This window comes from Abramis brama (assembly GCF_963993115.1).
Source record: "Abramis brama genome assembly, chromosome: 22".
In the NCBI taxonomy this organism is placed as follows: domain Eukaryota; kingdom Metazoa; phylum Chordata; class Actinopteri; order Cypriniformes; family Leuciscidae; genus Abramis; species Abramis brama.
Genome location: NC_139984.1, coordinates 17152719 through 17175356, shown reverse-complemented (window position 1 = coordinate 17175356; position 22638 = coordinate 17152719). Strand labels below are relative to the sequence as shown.

Here is a 22638-nt window from a genome sequence, read left to right as displayed (position 1 = left end):
TCAAAATTAAATTTAAATAAACATCAAAATAATAAAGACAGAATTAGTAACATGGTTGCAAATGTAGCCTTAATTTAGTGGTCACTCAGAAGAGGCTAACTAGTTTGAGACCAAATGTTAAGTTTGTAATTGTTTAACTCACATTTCCCTTAAAGGGTTAGTTCACCCAAAAATGAAAATACTGTCAGTAATTACTCACCCTCATGTTGTTCCAACCCCGTAAGACGTGTTCCAACCCTGTATATTTTTTATTAAATCTGAGAGCTGGATCACTCCTCCATAGGCTTCTAAAGACGTTATAACTTGCTGGCCCAGAAAATGCATTAAAGACATTGTTAATATAGTCCAAGTGACTACAGTGGCTCAATCTTAAGTTTATAAAGCGACAAGAATACTTTTTGTGCGCAAAAAAACACAAAAATAACGACTTTATTCCACTATTCATTTCCTTCTCTCTGGGCCTCGAGTTAGTTCACGTAGTATAACTGCGCAGCGCGTCTGTGTTGTACGTCACACGTAGGCTCACTATTGGCCGACGCTGGTCATGTGTGTGATGCGTGTGACGTACAACACAGAAGCGCTGCGTAGTTATACTATGTGAACTAACTCGAGGCCCAGAGAGAAGAAAATGAATAGTGGAATAAAGTCGTTATTTTGGGGTTTTTTTGCGCACAAAAAGTATTCTCGTCGCTTTATAAACTTAAGATTGAGCCACTGTAGTCACTTGGACTATATTAACGATGTCTTTAATACATTTTCTGGGCCAGCAAGTTATAATATCGTAGAAGCCTATGGAGGAGTGAGCCAGCTCTCAGATTTAATCAAAAATATCTTAATTTGTGTTCCGAAGATGAACGAAGGTCTTACGGGGTTGGAACAACATGAGGGTGAGTAATTACTGACAATTTTTGGGTGAACTAACCCTTTAGTGCTGTTCTAAAATTTTCAATTGTAGAAACGTTTTACTTCATCGGAATGCTACAAAACTTTGTAAAGGTTTTGGCACTTGCTATGTGAACACAAAATTATGGACATGATTTGAAAAAGTTAAATGGTCCTGGAAAAAATAGTCACAACGGTACTGTTTTCGGTCAAAAATGACCACATTGGAAACTAATTTCATCTAGTGGAAACGTTTGGTACTACACCCAAACAAAAACTTACTGAAAGGTCATTTTTTGAGATGTCAACCTCAAATTTGCAACAACTTTAGATTTATGGATTTCTCGGTTTTAGAGTAAAAAATTATTTGAAAAATATATATTTCATATAGAATTTAAAAATAGCATTTGTATGCATTTTTCATAAGAATTTTATGAATTTGTCACCCCCCCCCCCCACACCAAACTTAAGCCAGTTCTCAAAAGTATTCAACATTTACGACAATGCTCAAAGTGATTTAACAGGTAATAAATGGATCATAACAATTCCATTAATATAATTTAGCACTAAAAAATCCCCTAAAATACAAAATATTAAATAGATTTTTTTTCCTCAAAATAACAGAATGGTTGAGGTTGACAACTGCAATCAGCACTACACAAACTGCAGAGAAAATGGAATGAGATTTACTCTTCTTTCTGCTTAAATGTTCATTTAATACACATTTATTGTATTCAAAACTCACTACTTTAGATGCTATGTTAATTTTAAATAACCACCACAACAAAAATACATGTAATTGGTGCCTTGAATGCTTTAAAAAAAAAAAAAAAAAAAAAAAAAAAATCACGAAGCACCAAACCGTAACTCCTATTGAAAAATGCATAAAAACCACATGAAGTGTGCCAACAAGAACTTGGAGAACACTTCTGTAATGTGATGACAGCAAGAGTAAAACACCAACATAAACCGTTTCAGATGTGAAGCCTAATAGTGGCAGCATCACACTTTGAGCTTTTTTGCAGTGGGGTTGAGAGAAATCAATAGAAAAGGGGGAGTAAGTACAATTTAAACAGAAAAACAATGTGCTATAATTGAACAGTTTAACAGTCAAACTGGAGTAAATTTAAACCAAAAAGCTGTCATGATGTCATGAAATGGCACAGTTTAAGTTCACAATCCAGCATATAAAAACTCAAGCAATTGTCAACAATTGGAGAAAATATAATTTGTTGAAATGTTATTTCTGCCATTTATTATTGCTGTAAAATAGTGGTAAAAACTAGTAAAAACAAGTGGCAGAGATTCCATATTTTGTCTTTTTTTTCTCCTTTCTATAAAAAACAAAATAAAAATCCTATGGATTGAATGTGTACTGTGCAACTTAACGTGACAGAAACATTGAAATATTCCTGATAACCATTTTGCTTAACTGCAGATAATTTTTATTAACTTCATAGATACATTTTAAAAACAACAGTAGCAAAGAAAAGACAATTAAGCAAAGAAATGTTTTCAACTTTATTCACTAACACTAAGTGCTCCCATTACAGAGTAAAATCACTTTTTTTGTACTGTAATGTTTTTTTTTGGAGTTTAACAAAGTAGAAAGAATACAGAGTTTATGTTCTACAAGGTGTACACCAGAAGTTCGCCCAAAAAAAAAAAAAAAAATGGGGAGGAAAAAAAAAAAAGAAAAAAAAAAAGTTATGTGCAAGTTCCTGAACCCAACTCAACTCGCCAGAGAGGCAAAGGGATGTTCCCACTGGGCCTATGGGAGAGCAGGAGTTCAGTAAGTGGACCAACTCGCTCCAAGACCTTGGCCAAAAAGGGCATTTCAAGATACATTTAAACGTGACATCAAGCCAAGGCAGCGATTTGGAAAAAAAGGAAAAATGCAAACATAACTGATATTTTTCCTTAGTACTCCATTTTTTTTGGCATTAGTCAATATTAGTCAATAAGCAAGATGGTGCTGCCCACAAATGTATCATGAGGACAGGAACAGAGATCAGTGTGAAAGAGATTCAGAGGGAGGGAGTGACAATCGGTGTACAGATTAATTCATTCACTGAAGCCGTGTTACAACAACCAGTTCAAATAAGTTAGAGCCAAAGATTCACATGCTCCCCATATTCCAAATGATAACCAGCCTGAAAGAATCACACCCTAGTGAGCTCAACCAATAGAGAAAGGGGTGTTTGAGATATAATACTCGTATTATTCAGTAACTGATTAAAAAAAAAAAAAAAAAGATTGATTTCTCTTTGGGCTCTCCAAGCATACTGATGCTCCCCATCCCCAGTGGGCCGCCCTCTCCCTCCTCCGACATGTCCCCTTCCCTACCCCAACAGCCCTCTCAGCGGATGGTGTATCTGACGTACGGGACCTCGACATCCTCGTCTGTGTCATCATTGCAGCAGAGCTCAAAGACTAGTGCTTTAACATGCTTCCCCAGTTTCTTCTTGGACACCTTGGTCACGATCTCAGTCATCCTATGAAGAGCAAAACAGAGGCAACAATTTTCATTTTCTGCAATTCTACATGCCTCATATATGCCCATATGATTATAATTCAGTACGTCTAAAAAGATAGGAAAAACAAACTTACGGCAGTTCCAGTCTTTCTTTAAGCTTGGCCGCGGGCATGAAGAAAGAGTAGAGCATGGAAACTCCCTGAGAGAGCATAGTGATCTCCAGTTTGTGTTCATTCTGAGGGAGGAACAGAGCGTGAACCACGAGTACACAAGATTAAAAAGACCCTAGTTTGCCTGTTTCTACAAGGGATGGGCACGAATAATGCTAGGCGATATGGCCCAATTTCACAATATTTTTTTCCCCCCATGTCATTCCATATAAATATTTGATCACAATATTCATGTCATACTTTTAATGGGGAAGGAAAAGCATTCCACACGTTTGCTCGAGAATTAATGTAAACAATCAAATGGCATCTAATGAAATTAATTCATAACTTTCTATAAATTTAATAAATGTTTTAAGTATTCAAATGAAAATTTAATTACAACAAATAGCATTTAGTTTGTCTAAGTAAAAAAAAAAAACTTGCATACTTTACAGTGTAAATTAAACATGGATAAAACAAATGTCTGGATTGTATGATTTTCCTTATACAATTATAAAATGTCTTGATTGCATGATATTTCTTGTACTTCTGAGTCATAATATAATTGTACATTTTACTATACAATAATAATATAATTCTGTCATAATTTCTTCAAGTTACACCAAACGGTTATTTTTAACAATTCAAACTGTTCATCTTAAAAACGTGTCATTCATAGTCCTGGATAACAAAGAAATCGGTTGATTTATCCGTCGAGTACTCAAATGCAACAATAAACATTACCTTGAAATAGTCCAAGAACTGTCTGAGTGTCATTTCTTCTCCATTGGACTGAATGCCCTTCACCTCGAAGCGGTCCCAAAGCGTCCAATCAATCTCGTAGTACTGTGAAAGAAGGCGAGAGTGTGAGAATACCGTAGTCATTTAAAGGGATGCCAACATCGCTGCTGTAATGGAGAACGCTGCCACGTACCTTGTGCTTGGGGGCAGCTATGGGCTCAGAGAAGGCAAAGAAAGGTAGAGCGAGGTTCATGAAGCCGTTCTTGTAGGACTCAAGCTTTGTGTGTTTCTGAACGATCTTCAGCAGCTCCAGACACACCAGACCCACCACGGCAGCCGTCGTCGTGGCGATGGCTGGAATGATTTTCCCAGCAATGAGCTTGCTCTGAAACAAGAAAACGAAAGGTGAGGATCTGCAATGATGGGACTTAACTCCCAAGACAGTTGAAAAACCATTTCAGCTGCCCTCTCACCTTGTGTCTATCTGCAGGAGGAATATCATAGTTCTCTGCTCTCAGATTAGAAGCAGCTACAATGAAGTCCATATGGAAGTTTGTGTCATCGTCCTGAGGAAGAGAACATAATTAGCATTTGAACTGAAGTTAAGAAGTTCTACTGGCCGGGAAATTGGGGTTGAGTTATAAGCGGCACCTTTTCAAATTCAATGGGACAGAGCTTGAACTGAGAAGTCGCATCTGTAGAAGGCAACAGTGTCTTCAGTTCTTCAAGCCTAGAGTCATCTGAAAAGAGACAGAGTTGCATCAATAATAGTGTCGTTTCACTATCGTTCAACTGTTTTAAATCTACGTCTACCTAAATGTTCTCAATCACCTCTTCTCTTACCGACTGATGCATTGGCACTCTGCAGTTCCTGATCAGACACGTGGATCTTGACTCCTGACTTGGGTGTGAACTCAGGCACTTTAATTTCCTGCAGTAGCTTGGTCAAAGCCGGGCGGTCAGTTGTCATTGGCAGGCCATATGAAATGGCATACAGGTTAGCCGCTGCCATAATGTAGTCCATGTGAAGATCCTGCCAATAACAATATCATCATGATCACTCATTTTCACCATGTGAAATTTCGAAAGGAGTCAGTTTTATTTGAGTCTTCACACAGTGAATACTCACATTGTTAGTGCTGAATTCTAATGCATGAGGACATCTTTTTGGACCCGACCAGAATGGCGCACCAGAGCTGGTAAGCTGGACAAAGAGAGTGGAAGATATTACAATAATGTTCAACAAAGTTGTAAATTCATGGAAATGTACACTACTTCTTAAATGCAAGTTATAGACCTTTATAAACTAGCGTTTCTCAACAGGGAAGTTGAAGTGATCTTGGGTGGCGTTTGTTTAAAGAGTGTAAATGGCAAAGATTTAAGAGATAAAACTTGTTACCATTTGCAAAAGAAAATGGTCTGCAAAAGAAAATGGTCTGCATCATCATAACAGGCGCACGTCTGCACTAGCGTGTCCTTGGTCACAAAACGAACGTTCCAAATGAGTTTTCAGTAGCGCAAGCAGGCGGATCGAGTGCGTTATAAATAGAACGTAGTATCCATCTGCGAAATGGCGCACATAAAGTGTAGACAAAATCACTGATTATAAAGGTTTCTTTTATGTGCTTTTGATGCAATGTGTCGTGTGAGTCCAATGTAGACAGTGTAACCTGCCAGTTTAAACCAATGCGAATAGAATCAACAGTGTATCATTTCCATAGCAACACTTATTTACTTCAGTGTCAGTAATGTCAGTTGGCTTAAGGCTTTCTGTAGCGCAACTGCCGTACTTTCAGTGAAAATAACTTGCATTTAGACACAGTATAACATGACAATATGCTTTTTCTTGTTTTTGTTTTGATTTGAGGTAAAATCACTCATTAAAAAAAAAGCCTTTCAAAAGTTTCAGGAAAGAAAGAAACTGAAAACTCCTATGGGTTTATCTTAAACAGGATCTTGTAACAAATCTCTACCTTTTGGAGCAACAGGGTATGTCAGATAGAATTTTAAAGTCACCTCAACATCAAAGGCTACAGCATTGAAAATCAACAATTTTCCTCTATCTAATTAAAAACTGATGGATAGAATCACTTTTTTTTAATAATCCGTTTCACGGATCTGTTTATGTCACAATTCAGATGAAATGACTTGACACTAATTCTGTTACATCACAAATTAAAACAGAAAAAAAAAAAAAGTATTAAAATGATTTAAGCTTGATACAGAAATCTAAGCTTGATACAAAACACGTACACTTGAACACATCCTAACCATTTTCAAAAAAAAGAAAAGAAAAAAATAGTTTTCATTCCAAAATAATTTTTTGGGGAGGTGTCACACCATATGACATTTTACTGTCTATACTGAACTTTTGACAAAAAACAAACACAAATTTCCATTAGACTTTTTCATTATGATCTCAGGACAGATCTTGACTTTATGCCTCAATCACTCCACTCACAGCTGATAAAATGAGAACAGGCAGGCCTCACCTGTTCTGGGGGGAAGTTGTGCAGGAGCTGACGGATGTTGTTGTTATATTGACACTGCCAGTGGTTACGAGCCCAAGCCACACAGTCCTCAAAGTTGCGTGGTTTGTCTGTCACCAGGCTCTTGTATACTGCCTCTAGGACCTCCAACGGCTGAGCTCCAGGGAGCTTCAGGGTGCGCTCCATAAATTTTGGGTCTCTGGGGAGGGATAACATCATTACATTTTAAAACAACTGACAGCACCATGCGTGGCAAACTTACAGGGTTGTTCAGGGTGATGGGAACTTACGTCAGATACTGCAAGGCATTTTCAGCAGGCTGCTTGAAAAGTCCCTCAAACTCATCACGAGCCCACTAAGAGAGTGAGAGGATGGACAAACAGTAAAAGGTCAGTTTAGGTCAATGAAAGTACTTAAGGCTCAAGACAACAGAAGTTCAACACAATATTACTTGTTACCTGGAGGGTGTGTTCAATTGCATTAGGGAAGTTTTTGAGTGTGCAGATGGGAATGGACTTCTCTGGAGGATCCTGGCTGGAGCTGTATGACTCTGTCAGGAAGGGAATGACCACCTGCACGTTCCCTTTGGTGCCTAGAGTACCAGACTCCAGCAATGGCTTACGGTAGTACACACATCTCCGGTCCATATACATACCTGGAAAATCAAAGCATGCCGAGTCGATTTCACAAGCAGCTATTTGACCATTACATTTTGACATGACCTACATGACCAGCCACTTTACTTTTTAAAACTCGAACTTACGGGCATCTACATTGTCAAGAGCATTTGCCACTCCATCAAGGCTTTCAAAGAAGTCATCATCATACACCTTCTCTGTGTCCGGCCCTACACGGTTCTGATGGCCTGTGATGCGGACTGTCGGGTTCATCTGCTTCACGGCTGCAGCGGCAGTCTCGCTCTTCATCTTCTGCTCAAAGGAGGAGCAAAGTCATCAGCAACCATAAGCCGGGTGCACAGTGTATGATTTAGAATAGTCCTTTACAGGTGTTGCTTGTCAGACTGTACCAACATGACCCTTGCTGTAAGCCATGTCACACTGTAGGATCTCAGTTGTCAATGTCAAGACTGCACGGCAGTGAAGAACCATTAAAAATGGACAAGCAAAAAGAGTTTCACATCAAGCCGTTTGGTGACTGAGCTACATTTACATGCGGGATAGAAATGACACCTAGCAAACAAAAACCATCTCTAGTATTTATTTCGTTCATGGCTTTTCTTGAAAAGACAACTGGGAAAAAAATAAAATAAATCAAAGATGTGTGGAGCAAGAGGTGGTTTCTTGTTTTCTCACTAATTGTGCTCCTATTGGTTTTTGATTTGACAGTTGTCGTCACACTGCCGGACTGTGCCTCTAAACTTCTGACACTGCCAGAATTTTGTTGGAGGTAAAATTTGCCCACAATGGTCAGTAATTGGCTGTCTTCGAACATGTCAAACTAGCGATCAAAGACTTCAGATTTTGGCTTAGGATCAGAGGAATCTTTTAGCATTCACAAAATTTGTCTCAAGAGACAGCCAAATGGTGGCCAAAAATCATACAGTGTGCACATAGCTTACGTCATTATCAAGTTCTCTCCCCAAAACGCTCTCCTCCAGTCTAATAATGTGTCAGGTCAATCTCACCGTGACATCCCAGGGCCTGAAGAGGAACTGTCGATTGAGATTGGACTTCTCTATGGTGTCCATGTCAGTGACTATGATCTCGCCATTACCGCTGGCCAACCCCATCATGGCAAAGTTTTTCAGCAGCTCACAGCCAATGGCTCCAGCACCAACCTGAACACAAGAAATAAGTCACAACACTTCAGAGAGTGAAGCAGTTTTTTTTTGTATAATTTATAAACCATTAGAATTTTTTATATTTTGAATTAGCTTGTGTTTTTATACTTTCAGTTTTCTTTTTAGCTTAATTTATGTGCTTTTGTCATTTATATTTCTAAACAGTTTGAATTTATTTTTTGAATTTTATTTAAGTTAGTAATTTTAACTAAAATTAGAAAAGTTGTTTTTCCAGCAAGCATGGTGTAATTGTCTCCCATTTTGATAAACGGTCAGTTTCAGCTCCTCACCAGAAAATATCGCTGTTTGGCTAACAGCTCCTGAAGCTTGGACCCAAAGACAGCAATCTGGCTATCATACCGGCAGTTCCTCTGTAGAAAACAGATGAATGAATAAATTATTCTTTGTATGAAAGCCACAATCTTCAGAGGGAGCTGCACAATTTGACTAATATCAAACAAATACAGAAGCCATGGAAATATCTTGCAAAATAAAGGTGACTGACAAGGGGTACTCACAGGTGCACACTCTTCCTCTGTAAGAACAGTTTCCTCAGCCTCGGGTAAGCACTCCAGAGCATCAAAATACAGCCACTGCATAATGGGCATAAACTTCCCTGTGCAGGCCTGAGCAGATGAAGAAAAAAAGGAAACATTTAACAGACCATGACAGATGAGGCTAATGCAACACGTTCCTAATATATATCTCATTGATATGAAGCTCAAAGACAATAATGGGAGACTATTACCTTCATAACCTCCTGGGCAGCAAGCCCACCAATAAAGGCATTGACGGGTGCCAGGTCTCCAGCAGCCACGCAGGACAGTTTTTTGATGAGTGCTTGGTCCAGCTGCTCCTGCTTGGCAGATCCGGTCTGTGCAGCGTTCACCTCTTCAGCCAGAGTCACAAGCTCGTCCGAATCCGACTGCAGCAGTACACAGAGAGAAAGACATCACTGCTGAGTAACAGAGTCTGAGACCCACAACTCAACGCATTGTATTGGCTGAGAACATTCTTGGCAGTTCTTGGTTAGAATAAGATTGAATGTGGATTGATTCATACGCAGAGTAAGAAAAAAAGTCTGCACCTGACTCCAGGGCTTCGGTAGATGACTGTGCTTCTTCTCAAACGCATGCAGCGCCTGAAAGCCCACGTGCAGTTGGCCTGGACGATCAAATTTGGCAAAATCAGTCAGTACGAACTCTGGTTCAGCCATGGAGGAGGACAGGGATTTCTGGGCAAAGAAAGAAGTGTGCATATGAAATCTAGTAGAATATTCACTTTACTTGAGTTCCATAAGGTTAGTCCCAGCAGGGGCATCCACTTACAAAGGCAATTTTCTTGGGCATCTTCACTTGTGTGACAATACCACCTCTCACATAGTCCGAGAATGAGCTTGTGTCACAGATGCTGAAGGTGTAAGGACCTGATGACAGAGGACATCACAGTCACATAAAACAGCTCACTGACCTTAAAACGGTGTACGGTTAACAGCAAACTTTTTAACAGTTATAAAATGTTTTGGACTTAGACTCCAGGATATTATTTCTGTTATTCATCAGATCCTGTTCCTTCAGGACAGAGATAGTTGACTGATGTAATCAGTCACTTAAGTGATTGACATGTTGTCCAATGCTGATCCAGTTACATTTTAAAAAGTAGGCCAACATAAACAGCAGTAAATCCTGTCAAACAACCAGACATCTCTAGACAACTGAACGGTTTTAAATTTGCCAGGATGAAGACACAAGATGCATACGGTTTTGACACACAGTGAGGAAGATGATAGAGGCAACACAGTTTGAGTACTTGAGTTTGTCAACAAGTTGAATGTCACTTAGCAAAATAATTGAATAACCTGTTTTACATCTACAACTAGTTTTTAATCAGGGGGCTGTGGAGAAGATGTACACAACTTTTATTACATATAAATAACATCTAGCTTTCCAACTTTTGCTCAATTAAGTATTTTATAGTGTAGTAATGTTAAACTTCCATTGGGACCTCAGAATGACTATTTAATATTGTCTAATTTAACCAATTTAAAGAATTGTTTTGCCTTAAGCTAAAACTAAAAACAAATCTTATTTCAAGACTTATTTCACACCATGAAAAACCAGGGATCCCACTGTCTGAGGGAGCCTACATTTACATGTAATTTCAAGATCTGTCACGAACATTAATAAAATCATAAAATGCCATGTGCAGTTATATAACAAATACACATTTTTCTAGCAATTCAGAACACTAACCTCACAGACAAGGCTTAAGCTAAGTCCCAGAGTTTTAACTGAAAGCAACTTGCACTGACATATCTTAAAATATATCAGTGCTATTGTTTTGTCTCAAGATGGACACCAGTAATGTTTTTTTTTTCTAAGGCACATTTATAAAAGCTACTTAAATGCCGCCAATTAAACTAAGGCTTAATCCTGGCTTAATCTAAACCCTGTCTGTGAAACCAGACCTAAAAGATTTTATTGTGAACAAAACATTTAAAACTAAAAATATCATTATCCTTAATTCTTATATAATAAATACAGAATGACTAGAAGAGTCATGTAAATGTAATGGTTAAAAAGAGAGGTGCCTGAAGAATACAGGCCTGGTTTCACAGACAGGGCTAAGATTAATTATGCTTTCACACTTGGTTCGATTGCCAGGTCCGAAATCGGAGTTTGATTGCTCCCCCCTCACCCTGCTGGACTGTGTTCAGATTATATTATTTGGGTACGAACCGTGGTGCGTTTGCATCAAAGCAGCAGCTTACCACCCTGTTGCTTGGTAACGACGGCACAGGAGAAGGCAGCAAAATGCGAAGCGTTGCTCACCTCACTTTTATATTATTGTTTTTGAACCATTGGTTTTGTTTCCAAAGCTTTAGTACGTAACAGCACTGGCGTTATCTGCCGTGAATCTACTGTCAATGCTCTAAAGTACGCTGAAGGCAAGCAGAAATGAGATATATAAAGCTCTCTGCATACAGTACACACTCTTCAGGAAAGTGAGTAAAAGACACAAATCATACGTCATTAATAGCGGTTCACTTCAACGATTTAGTACGATTGTCTTCATATCAGCAGCGAACCATACCAGAGTCCACATGAACCGTACCGCAGACCACCCATTTTTAAGTGGACTCAGGTAAGGTTCATGGGTGCGCACCCGAGGTGGGAAGACAGCGATCACATCATCCAAACGAACCGAACTCTGACGTCAATCAAACCCGGGTTTGCACCAAAAGTGCAAGTGTGAAAGCACCCTAATGCCGAGTTCACACTGCATGATTTTCTAAGTAGTCGGGTCACTATTCTTTTCACACAGCACGACTATCTGGGGTGACATTCAGTTGCTGCTGTGTTCACACTGCACGATGGATCGGTGACAGGAGGTTTCACACTGCATGGAAATAAGGAAATAACAAGATCACGCGTGCATGAGACCGGAGTTCTCGCGGGAGACTGAAATTGTTATTTAAAATGATAGCCTGCAAGAAGATTGCGATCCAAATTGTCTGTGCGCTGATTTGCAGCAAAAAGGAGAAAAAAAAAAACATTATACAGGCGGGAATGGTGTTTTCTGCAAAGAACTGTAAATAAATAATTTTGCAATGTGCTGCTGTTGCTGCTGGTCAAGCAAATGTTTGTGCTTTGTTTCTATTTGATATAATTGTAAATATATCTATTAAAATACTGATATTCTGGTCCATAACTCTTCCCCGAACATCCCACTGCCCTGTATCTTGCTCTCTCATTGGCTGTAGGTCATCGCCGATGTAGTTTTCAGTCAGAAAACATTCACACAGCAGGATTTTGAATCGGCGACAGGTCCAGATATTTAACATGCCAAATATCTCACGGGCTTCGGCGATTCTTTCAGATCACGTCTTTGATAATTCACACTGCGTGATTGTCACTCACGTGAACGAGCACCCATTTGCCTGTGATTTCATGCATTTGTCTGCGATCTCACAAAACTAAAATCGTTCAGTGTGAACTCTAAGCCAGGATTAAGCCTTAGTTCAATTGTGGCATTTAAGTAGCTTTTATATACATGCCTTAGAAAAAGACATTACTGGTGTGCATCTTGAAACAAAACAATGGCACTGAGATTTTAAGATATGTCAGTGCAAGCTCCTTTTAGTTAAGACAGCTCAAACATGCATTTTAGTCTGGGACTAGGCTTAAGCCTTGTCTGTGAAACTGGGGGTCAGCAATTATAAAACTCCTGGAATTCTAAAATTGGAAGGACTTGAATTTCAAAAGGTTGAGTACCAATAATTTTTTTTCACCATTTTGTATTCTGGAGGTTCCTGGGCTGATAGAGTCTTGAGTGGGGGTTCCTTGGTCTGTTACAGGAAGAAAACCCCTGATAACTTACCCAGTGTCTTGATCTCTACTGGTTCACAACCATTGAGTTCTGTCATGCCCTGCACTTCTGTGAAAGTAACGTAGTCTCCACTCTCAAATCCATGCCGTGCTTCATCCAGACATGTAACCACACCAGCGCCGTCCTTTTTACACACACACACAAAATAGCAAAAAATTCAGACAGCCAGAAATTTAACTAATGACAACTTTATTAATACAATAAACAAGGTTTAATGCTACCATCACACAGGCTCTTACCTTTGTGATCATTGAAATCATGGCGCTCAACGGCTGCTCCCCATTGGTGTCAAACACTAACATTTCCTCCCCAAAATCACAGAATAGTTGCCTATTCAAACACAGAACATACATTAGATTATATCCAAAAAACATGAATAACTCAACACAAATGGGGGGGGGGGGGGTATTCTTACCCAAACAGCCCACGTGTGTCTGCCACGATCAACTTGATGCCATTATTGTGGCAGAAGTCCCCGAGGCGTTTCTGCTCGTCGAGGCTGGAGTTGGTGAGCACAACAACCTGGTCAAACACAAACACCTTTTAGGCAACTCATTCAAATTCAGTTAAACTAACCAATGCAAAGTTCCATATGTATGTGGGGAAAAAGTAGGATTTAGTCAATGTGTTCAGATGACAGGTGTAGTCCAGTGGAGAATAATGGCAGTACCTGAAACTGGGTCAGGTAATCGTTGGTGAGGGTGCCAGTGAAGGAAGTTACAGGCACATAGCTGTTCAGTTCTGCCAGTCGAAGCTGACTGACCTCTGCACGGTTCTTCCCAAGATCCTCCTCGCGCAGGTAAAACTAAGACAGACATGTAACAAACACTTATTATTACTACTACTATTATTATACTGGTGGGTTTCAAATGTATTCATATTTTTACTTCACTGAACACGGTTATACAATTCTGTCTTACTATGTTAATGTACATTGCTATTCATTTTTTATTTATTTTTTATCTCATGCTCACCAAGGCTGCATTTATTGGATCAAAAAAAATATAAAAAGGGTAATATTGTGATATTTCATCACAATTGAAAGTAATTGTATTATATTTTTATATACATTTTATTCCTGTGATTGCAAAGCTGAATTTTCTGCATCATTACTCCAGTCTTCAGTGTCACGTGATCCTTCAGAAATCATTCTAATATGCTGATTTGCTTCTCAAGAAACATTTGTAACTATCATCAATGTTGAAAAGAGTTGTGCTGCTTAATATTTTTGTGATACATTTTTCTCAGGATTCCTTGATTAACAGAACATTATTCAAAAGAACATTTATTTGAAGTAGAAAGCTTTTGTAACATATGTCTTTACTATAACTTTTGACAAGTTTAATGCATCCTTGCTAAATACCGACCACAAACTATTAATTCAATTGTTGTGCAATAAAATGCAGATGTAGTTATTTAAGATAATGTTAGATAAGTTATTTTTAGCCCCTCTTCAATGCTTACAAGCAATGGCTGTGTTGCATTGACACATTTACAGTTCTTATAAGTCATGCCCATCCACTGACCTGTGATGAAAGGTCCTTCCATTCGGCCATGCCCTGGTCGTGCAGGGTGACACTCTTGACTCCGCCCAGAATGACATTCTTGGCAATCTCTACACCCAAACCTCGCAGCCCTGAGATCAGAACATTGGAGCTCTGCATTCGCTTCATAGCATCATGGCCCAGTACGTACCTGAGAGACACATACTAAATTTAGCCACTACTCGCATGATCAATTCAATTACTTTGCTTAAAAAGAACGTTACAAGGATACATCAAACTGAAATGAAGGCCAAACTCACAGCTGTCTGGAGTACAGACCCTCGTCGATCTCAGCATCATTTCCATTCTTAGCCATGCCCTGCAGAGACCGAAAACCACAGTTAACAGACTATAAATAGACAGTCAAGCACATGACTTATTAAACTGGCTGCCTTTCAACATCCAGGCACAGTAAAGAATGAAGATTTTAACCAAAAAAAAATGCACATCTGAATATTTTACATCAATTCAATCAATCAATATAAATTTAGATCATCTAGATTCTAAATGTTCAACATATCCAAACAAGATGGCTTTAAAAAGCCTGACTTGAACCTACGTTAGCTGGTGTGTGAGACAGTTCAGTTCTGACAGAGTTAGAGGAGGAGCAGTGGGATCCCGTCTTCGTCTCTGATCCTGACACGCGACGCTTCTTGGACAGCGGCGAGCTGGACATCTAAAAAAGAAAAAAAACTCAATCTCTGAATTTTACAAGCAAATATTATGAGCTTGAAGTGCGTAAATATTATGATTGCATTAAACAACTACAGTACAGAGATAATTGTTTTACAGGTCACTTAGTTTTGGTGGAATAACATCAGTTTCCCAAGTTAAACAAACCAATTAATATCTTAGAGGCTTAAAAGCCTTTTCAGGCTATTAGCTCTAGGGCTTGCCAAAAGCTCTTGTCTTACTCCCACAAACAACAGGAAAGCAGTGGCGCAAATGAGCAATAATAGCAACATCCAGATGGTTTGAATACATTATTTAATGTGCAAGCACCTGAGGAAAAAAAATTGCTCTACTGATTGCTTTTATTCATTAACGAACAAACATGTTTTATGATCAGGGTATATAGCCAAGATGGAACAAAAGAGCACAACATTGAAACTTCTAGAAGAAAACAGAGAAATTATCATCTGTATATAAAACATGTAATGTGCATTGAGGAGAATGCTGAAATATGCCAGTATATACACCATAGATAAATTGTCATTTCAGCACTGGACAGTTCCTTCAAGAGTATAAAAAAAATGATTGTACCAGCAATGCAGTGAAGTCATTGTCAATCAAAAGGGCAAAGGGAAAATCTGGTTTATAAAACCAAGGCAGAGTTATTATAACAAGACAACTAATGTTCTGCAAATAAATGACTATGTAAAGAATGTAAAGAAAACTATGTAAAGAAAATAAGATGAATAGGAAAGCACCAAACTACATTCAGATCACTTATGTGAGGATTTACAATAATCAAAGTTTGTCTAGCCACAGCACAAGGAGAGCCTGATTTCTGCCGCAAGATTAAGCTCTTTGGCTATAAATAGCTCGAGGACAGAAGCGTTATGTTTATGGTGAATGGCTCGTGTATTTACTGGCTCACCCACTCTGCCTTAACAAAACCGCTGATTCATTAAAACAGAGCTGCAGTGAATGTCAAATCCAAAGACCGGTTCCGTGTAGCACAAACATCAACACTTATGCTATTACGGTTGCCCATCCATCCAAAATACCGCGTTTTACGTTAAGATATCTCATTAACTGGTAAAGAAAAGAAACTTTATAAGGCTCATTATTTGCATAGAGTTTTTGACGGCCTTCGAATCAAACCGTATATTCTAGAATGACGACAAACTCCCGAGCTGCGCTCGAGCGGAAATTCCGCATTCAATCGTGCCGTTGTCAACAGAACATGCTTCTATTTTAAACGGGATAGTTCACCAAAAAAATTAATACTATCATCATTTTGTTTTCACCCTCATGTTGTTTTAACCCTGAATGAATTCTGTGAAACATTATAACAGTTATTAGGCAAAAAAATAAAAATAAAAATAACGGCACTTATTCACTTTCATTTTTTCCATAGTACTAATGACTGAGGCTGTCATTCTGCCTGACAATTTTCCCACCCGGAAGAAAGTCAGTGATTAAGGTTTAGAACAACGTGACGGTAAGACGACAACTAAATGTATTTTTGGGGAACTGTCCCTTTAATACAATCAGAAGAATGCCCACAAATTCCATTAGCGTAGCGTTACAGATGGTTAAGTAATCTTGCACACCAAAATTACAGTAAGAGCATATTGAGGTGCCCATCCTCTGATTTGGGATGACCCAAGCAATACCGAAACGTGAATAAATCCGAGCGTGACATAAGCAAAAAATATAACATCCACAATCTCGATTATCAAATAAAGATCAACGGTTACACCTGCATTGTACTTTTCAGATTTTCACTTCCGCTTCGACGAGACAGAAAAAATCATCTGCAGTATGTCAAGACATCAAATGTTAAATTAAACAGACACGCCAGGTGAAATCCAAACAGGTCTCGTGCCGCTAATTAGTTTTGATTAATTTAACCGGATGATCAGTTAGCAGGCAACGCGAAAGGATTTTTTTAGACACCTAGCTTGCTAGCCTGCAACATGCTTTGTAATAGTTGGTCCAGGCAGTTTACTGAGCTTGAGGCCTAGCTCACTAGTCAAGTTCGCATGCTAACCAGTGAATGAAAGAACTCCGCACCTGCACAAACACAACGATCTGATTTATGCCGATCAAAAAGCGCTTAATTATACGAGCATAAGCGAGGAATTACTCGCTATAAAGCTCTATTCAAGCAGACAGCTGCTTGCACCGAGTTAGCATCTAGTGTAATGGTTTGCCTCTTACCAATAATCCTTCTCAGTCCACTCTCAGTGTCAGCAAACCGCTCCTCGTGTGAAACTAACTTGGATGGTGCGGATTGTGGGATGATGTAGATTCGAGGAAAAAACGGACAGGAACAGCACGAACAGCGCTGGGCGAGATGCTGTGAGAAAGCCCCCTTCACTATCCTGCCGAGTCACTGTGTCGTCCAGTCTGCTGCCTGCCTGTATATCTCGTTTCTGGTTTTGTTTCAGCGAACGGAACAAAACCAAAATGGCAGCTGTGGCACAGGGGCGGAGCTGCTCGGATAAAGAGGAACAGGAAAAGGTGGGCTCGCCAAGAGTGCTGCAATCCTCCGCAGTCGCCCATTGGCTGCCCTACCTATGACTTTACGGAAAAACCCGCCCACTTCAAGTAAGTACACGGCATATTTCGGGACTTTAGGGTTCTGTATTGATATTCAGATGTGCATGAACTGAACCACGTTATCCTAACGGTCAAGATGCTGTGAATAAAGCACTGAGCCCATGCTGCAGAAGTATAGTCACCCAAAAATTGTCATTTACTCCCAATTCATGTTGTTCCAAAAATTGTATGACTTCTTCTGTGAAACGAAAAGAAGCTATTTTGAAAAATGTCTCAATGTTTTTTTTCTGAGAAGTGGTATTAACATTAAGTGGCATGGCATGGCATGCCGATGTGCTTAGTGGCACATCCAGTTGTCACTGGCATGGCATGTGCCACTAAAATGTGTGAAGTGCCGATGGATATATATATTAAACAAAGATAATCAATTAAACAAAGATACACATTATATAGGCCTACACAGTGCTTTAATTTCAGGAAGGTAAAAAAATTCAAATAACGTCTTTATAGCAATAATAAATAGTATGTGTATTTTCTTAAAGGAGAACTTGGTAACTTTTTTAACTTAATAAAACTGTCTAGAAATCATTTGGATGGTTAAACAACATGTTCTGGTGATATTGGTGACTTTCCCCGCTCCCCCCAGCGTTCTCAGGCGGAAAACCAACCTTGCAACTTGTTCACTACCGTCCCGGCAAGATAGAAATTGGAAGTCTCGTGAGAAGCGAGAACTAGAACGAGAACGAGCGCGAAACACGAATTGCTTTACGGCAATTCGACATTAACACACACGCATGTATGATGTATTACCAGATTACCCACCTCGGTAGACATAGCTCCACGCGATACAGTTGGCTTGCTCCGATCAAAACAAACGCACATGAGCAGCGGTAGAGAGGGGGAGGAGGCCGCCGCAAGTGAGTTTTTTACGACCGTGTTGTGAAACATACACCCTCCCACAGCTGTAGGGGGAGCTCGTGGGGAAAACATGCGACAACAAAAGGGAAAATCAGCAAAGAAGTGACTAGAGTTCGCTAGAGTTACCGAGTTCTCCTTTAATTTCTCCAGTACCGACAGCAGAACCGATAACGTCCGAGCTTATCGATACAGCGGCCTTTCAAAATCCAGCCCCGGGGCCCGTTTAATACCGGGTTTCGGTTCCCATCCCTAGTTGTGGCACCTCTAATAGCCCAGTGCAGGGGTTTCAACCCTGTCCTGGAGCAGCCCCAGCACTGCACATTTTGTATGTCTCCCCAATCTGACACACTAATGACCTGATGAGTTTAATCAAGTGTGTTAGATGAGGGAGACTGTGCAGTGCTGCGCTTTAGGACAGGTTTGAAAACCCCTGGCCTAGAGTCACATGTCACTCTCTGCCATGCATTGTAGATGGTGTAACATAGGCACTATTCTGAGTGACATTTAATTAATGTTGCTTTCAAACATGGGATTTATTGTATCCCAGAGTGTATTGTTATAACAACCATCAGGCTTCTCCATACTTAATATATGCCTTGTGGCCGGTTGTCTGTATTTATATCTATTATAATAAATGTAAAAAAATTAAGCATTTTTACAATGTACATATTCTAAATATAGTTTTTTTGATAACCCAAAAAAATTGCATAAGATTGACAGTTCAGCTGTCTCATTTGGAATTATAACAGAATAAAGACACCATTTACATAGGTGGCCACAAAAGTGAAACGAGCAGGGGTATGTGCCACCACAAATTGACACTTACCAATTAGGCATTTTATATTGTAAACTACCATGAGAGAAAATGCCACAGGTGTCATCATAAAGTGACACCTACCATTCTGAAAACTGACACCAACCATTCAGAAGTGTGCTGGACCTTGACACTGGCTCTTCACAATGCAGAGTAATGTACTTCTGTTAGATATTATATTAAACTGGATGTCTATTATAATTTGGCTACAGCCAGTCAAATACTTCAAAACATTCAGGCATCGCCAGAAAGAATGCATGTTCACATTGTTAAAAATGGTTTTATTTCTTATTACATAAATCCATGATATTATTTGCAAAATATTAAAGCCATAGATGAGAACCACTAACCCGATATTAAAATGTGTCCATATTTTTTAAATCCATATCAGACTGATTACTTTTTGTTGTTGCTACCGTCTAACTCACAAACAAATAACAAATACACCACCTGTGGATTTTCCTCAACTGTATATTTATAAAGGTTTACAGTAACAATTGCGTTTGCATTGTATGTTTTTTTTCTTCTCTCCATTCAATGGAAATCAATGCTAACCAAAACTATATGGTTACTCAACATGCTCAGCAGAAGAAAGCCCTACAGTTTTTGAATGACATGAAGTATGAGAAAATGATGACAATTTTCTTTTTTGGGTGAACTATTCTTTTAAATGGGTTTTATATCCTAAAGGATTTACATGGGAGATACAAACGATACTGAATGTAAAAACTATGTTTTGAGGAAAAATATGATGACGTATTATTTGAGTCGTAACGTGCTGCAAAATAACAAATGCTTATATTAGGCTAGATGTTTTAATAGACATCAAGTACCAAAACACTAAAGCAGGTGCTGCACTTATTCACTCTTACAACCTGCTCCTTGACAGCTGACACTGTTAAGTAGGTCACAAATATTCTACTAAGGAGCAGACATAATTGATGTAAACCATGTGGGTAAAATATTTCATAAAGAGTGGCGTCAAATAAAGCAATAACATATGACCATACAATAATAGTCTCTAAATGCACCTAAAGGTAATGATGCTTTCATAACCTCTGAAGAACATCCCCTCATTGCCCTGCATGGATCAGTTTACCTCTGCTAAACCAACAAACCCATAGAAAATGCCTTTTCAAAGCAATGACTGCTAAAATGAGGGGTTAGGCATGGGCTTTCTTGTAAATGAGAGGAATAAGCGTTGGGGGATGGGGTGATACTTGTAACAAAGGCCCAAGTGGGCCGCTTATTCTCGCATATGGTGCATAAAAGAAGCAAATGTCCCCTGTGTGAGTTACCTTTACAGCAGGTACAAATAATGTAAACAACCCCCAACGCATCGCATCATTCTGCCGCTCACGCACCTGCACTTATGGTCAAAACCTCACGCGTTGCGTGAGCCAGTTAGCTCGCTGCAAAACACAATCTTAAAATCTTAGTTTCAGATTGCTGTTATATGCGTACTAAAGGGGGCAACGTGGGATTTAAAGAAGCTGCAGTTTACAGTATAGCAAATCGATGCTAACAATGCACAGGGTTACATAAACGGCTTGAGGTTTAATGATCGGTGATCTAACCAGAAAAGCAAAGCAATGACCGGGTAACCCACATCCCTAACTTACAAGTTGGATTCAGTATTTGGTCTATTATTCCTAATGTGAATCTTGAGATAGTTTTAAAGACTGTAATCTAAGCAGTTGTGCAGATACATGGGCAGTCAAGATTGTCTCGCTATCTATCCAGGCTAGCTTTCTTGGAAACGATGCGAGGACGTTTTGCGATAACGTTAGCCTGCAAAAACGAAGCTTGTTAGCTTAGCACAACCTTCTTGCAGAGCATGAAGGAATTCTGAAAAATAACCTAAACCATATGACGGGAGAACTAGCCAACTTTTCCGCAAGAATGAGTTGGTTTCTTTCATCCCCGGCTCGTGATGCGCGCATGGAGCGCATTGTCTCGCGCATGCCGTTAGCTGGCTGTTCCTAAAGTGGCCAGTTAAATTTTTTACAGGCAAATTGTTGCGCCTGGCTAACTGAACTTCAGCGTTAAAACTTGGCTTTGACTAGCTGTAACTGTGTTCTTGTGGACACGTTAGCAAATTAGCATTAGCTAGGCACATAAGTATGCAGAACTCACCACATCCGATATTACTTGGCCTCTCCACGGTACTGAAGACAGAAATACCTCGCGGACAAAAGATAAACAACAAAAAGGTCAAATCAAACCGTTTCGGTAACTTTATCCCCAGTAGTGGCGGGAGCTCCGTGACTTTCCAGTGTGAGGGGAGGCTGGACGGTTGCCTGACCGGCTATTCCCTGTACCGTTAACAGTTCGGCAAGTATTCTTCAGTCCATGAGCGTAGAACAACCAACATGTGCAGAGTTTGCGTTGAGATTGTTCTATTATTCAAGATACAGGGAAATAACACAAATCGTGTTCATATTAGACCCCCAGATTCATGCATTGCATCGATGGCCCAATGTCAAACGTTTCGAGTAATATTTTATAACAAACGTAATTTGGTAATAATAAAAAACCTTTATATATTTTGTCGAAATCATAATTTCACCATTGATATCCCCCCATTGAGTTACAAAATAGACCCGCCCAAAGCGTGGGTTGCGATATGCACTATGGGAATAGTAGTTTTATACGTTGAAATGTGCGTCAAGTTGCTTTTGTGTTGAACATGATACTTTTATCATCAACATCAAGATTTTAGGTTAAAATTATTTTAAATAAAAAAAATATATATATATCGTAGGCCTACCATTTGTTTTTCCTTCTTCTCACTATCATTTGGAACGGTCGTGCATGAAATGTTTTGCAACAAATTCTCATGCTTTTCAGTAAAAGCTACTTGCATAATAATGCATGTAAAATGCAAATGTGTGCAAAAACAGTTTAAGATGGACTGTAGCATGTCACACCACATTGCATGTCAAAACAATTCATGTCAACTGCCCTTTTGTCATTTTCAAAGCAGGATTTTCTAGGCATTGAGGAGGCTCAGATTGCAGGACATTAACAATACAAACAATAGATTGTGCAAACAAATCACAAGCATAGATTATGTAAACACAAAGGTAAATAATGTACCATTTTGGATATCTGCTAAACAATGTTCTAAGTAATGGGAATTCCTGAGGTAAGAAAACATTGTATTGTAGTAAAAAGTAGTTAAATGCATCTGTAGAAGAGTGA

General features: G+C 39.2%; 1 protein-coding gene across 4 annotated transcripts; it reads right to left on the bottom strand.

Moving 5' to 3' along the window:
• Nucleotides 1-2389: 2389 nt before the first annotated feature.
• On the bottom strand, nucleotides 2390-21830 carry uba1 (ubiquitin-like modifier activating enzyme 1). Of its 4 annotated transcripts, none has more exons than XM_084098176.1 (26): nucleotides 21571-21830; nucleotides 15031-15147; nucleotides 14732-14790; nucleotides 14454-14622; nucleotides 13598-13732; nucleotides 13343-13449; nucleotides 13167-13257; nucleotides 12919-13051; nucleotides 9867-9964; nucleotides 9626-9772; nucleotides 9287-9463; nucleotides 9057-9164; nucleotides 8829-8909; nucleotides 8383-8535; nucleotides 7501-7666; nucleotides 7196-7392; nucleotides 7028-7092; nucleotides 6741-6936; nucleotides 5378-5452; nucleotides 5080-5281; nucleotides 4900-4988; nucleotides 4722-4814; nucleotides 4442-4633; nucleotides 4252-4353; nucleotides 3493-3593; nucleotides 2390-3377 (listed from the first exon to the last, which is right to left on the bottom strand). In XM_084098176.1, exons 2-26 carry the CDS (start codon nucleotides 15145-15147, stop codon nucleotides 3242-3244), a joined length of 3189 nt encoding a protein of 1062 aa, XP_083954302.1. In that variant the 5' UTR covers nucleotides 21571-21830; the 3' UTR covers nucleotides 2390-3241. The 4 variants fall into 4 exon arrangements, with proteins under 4 accessions (XP_083954302.1, XP_083954304.1, XP_083954301.1 ...); XM_084098178.1 differs by having other exon boundaries at nucleotides 5092-5281; XM_084098175.1 differs by lacking the exon at nucleotides 21571-21830 and adding an exon at nucleotides 17361-17645.
• Between the last annotated feature and the right edge of the window lie 808 nt (nucleotides 21831-22638).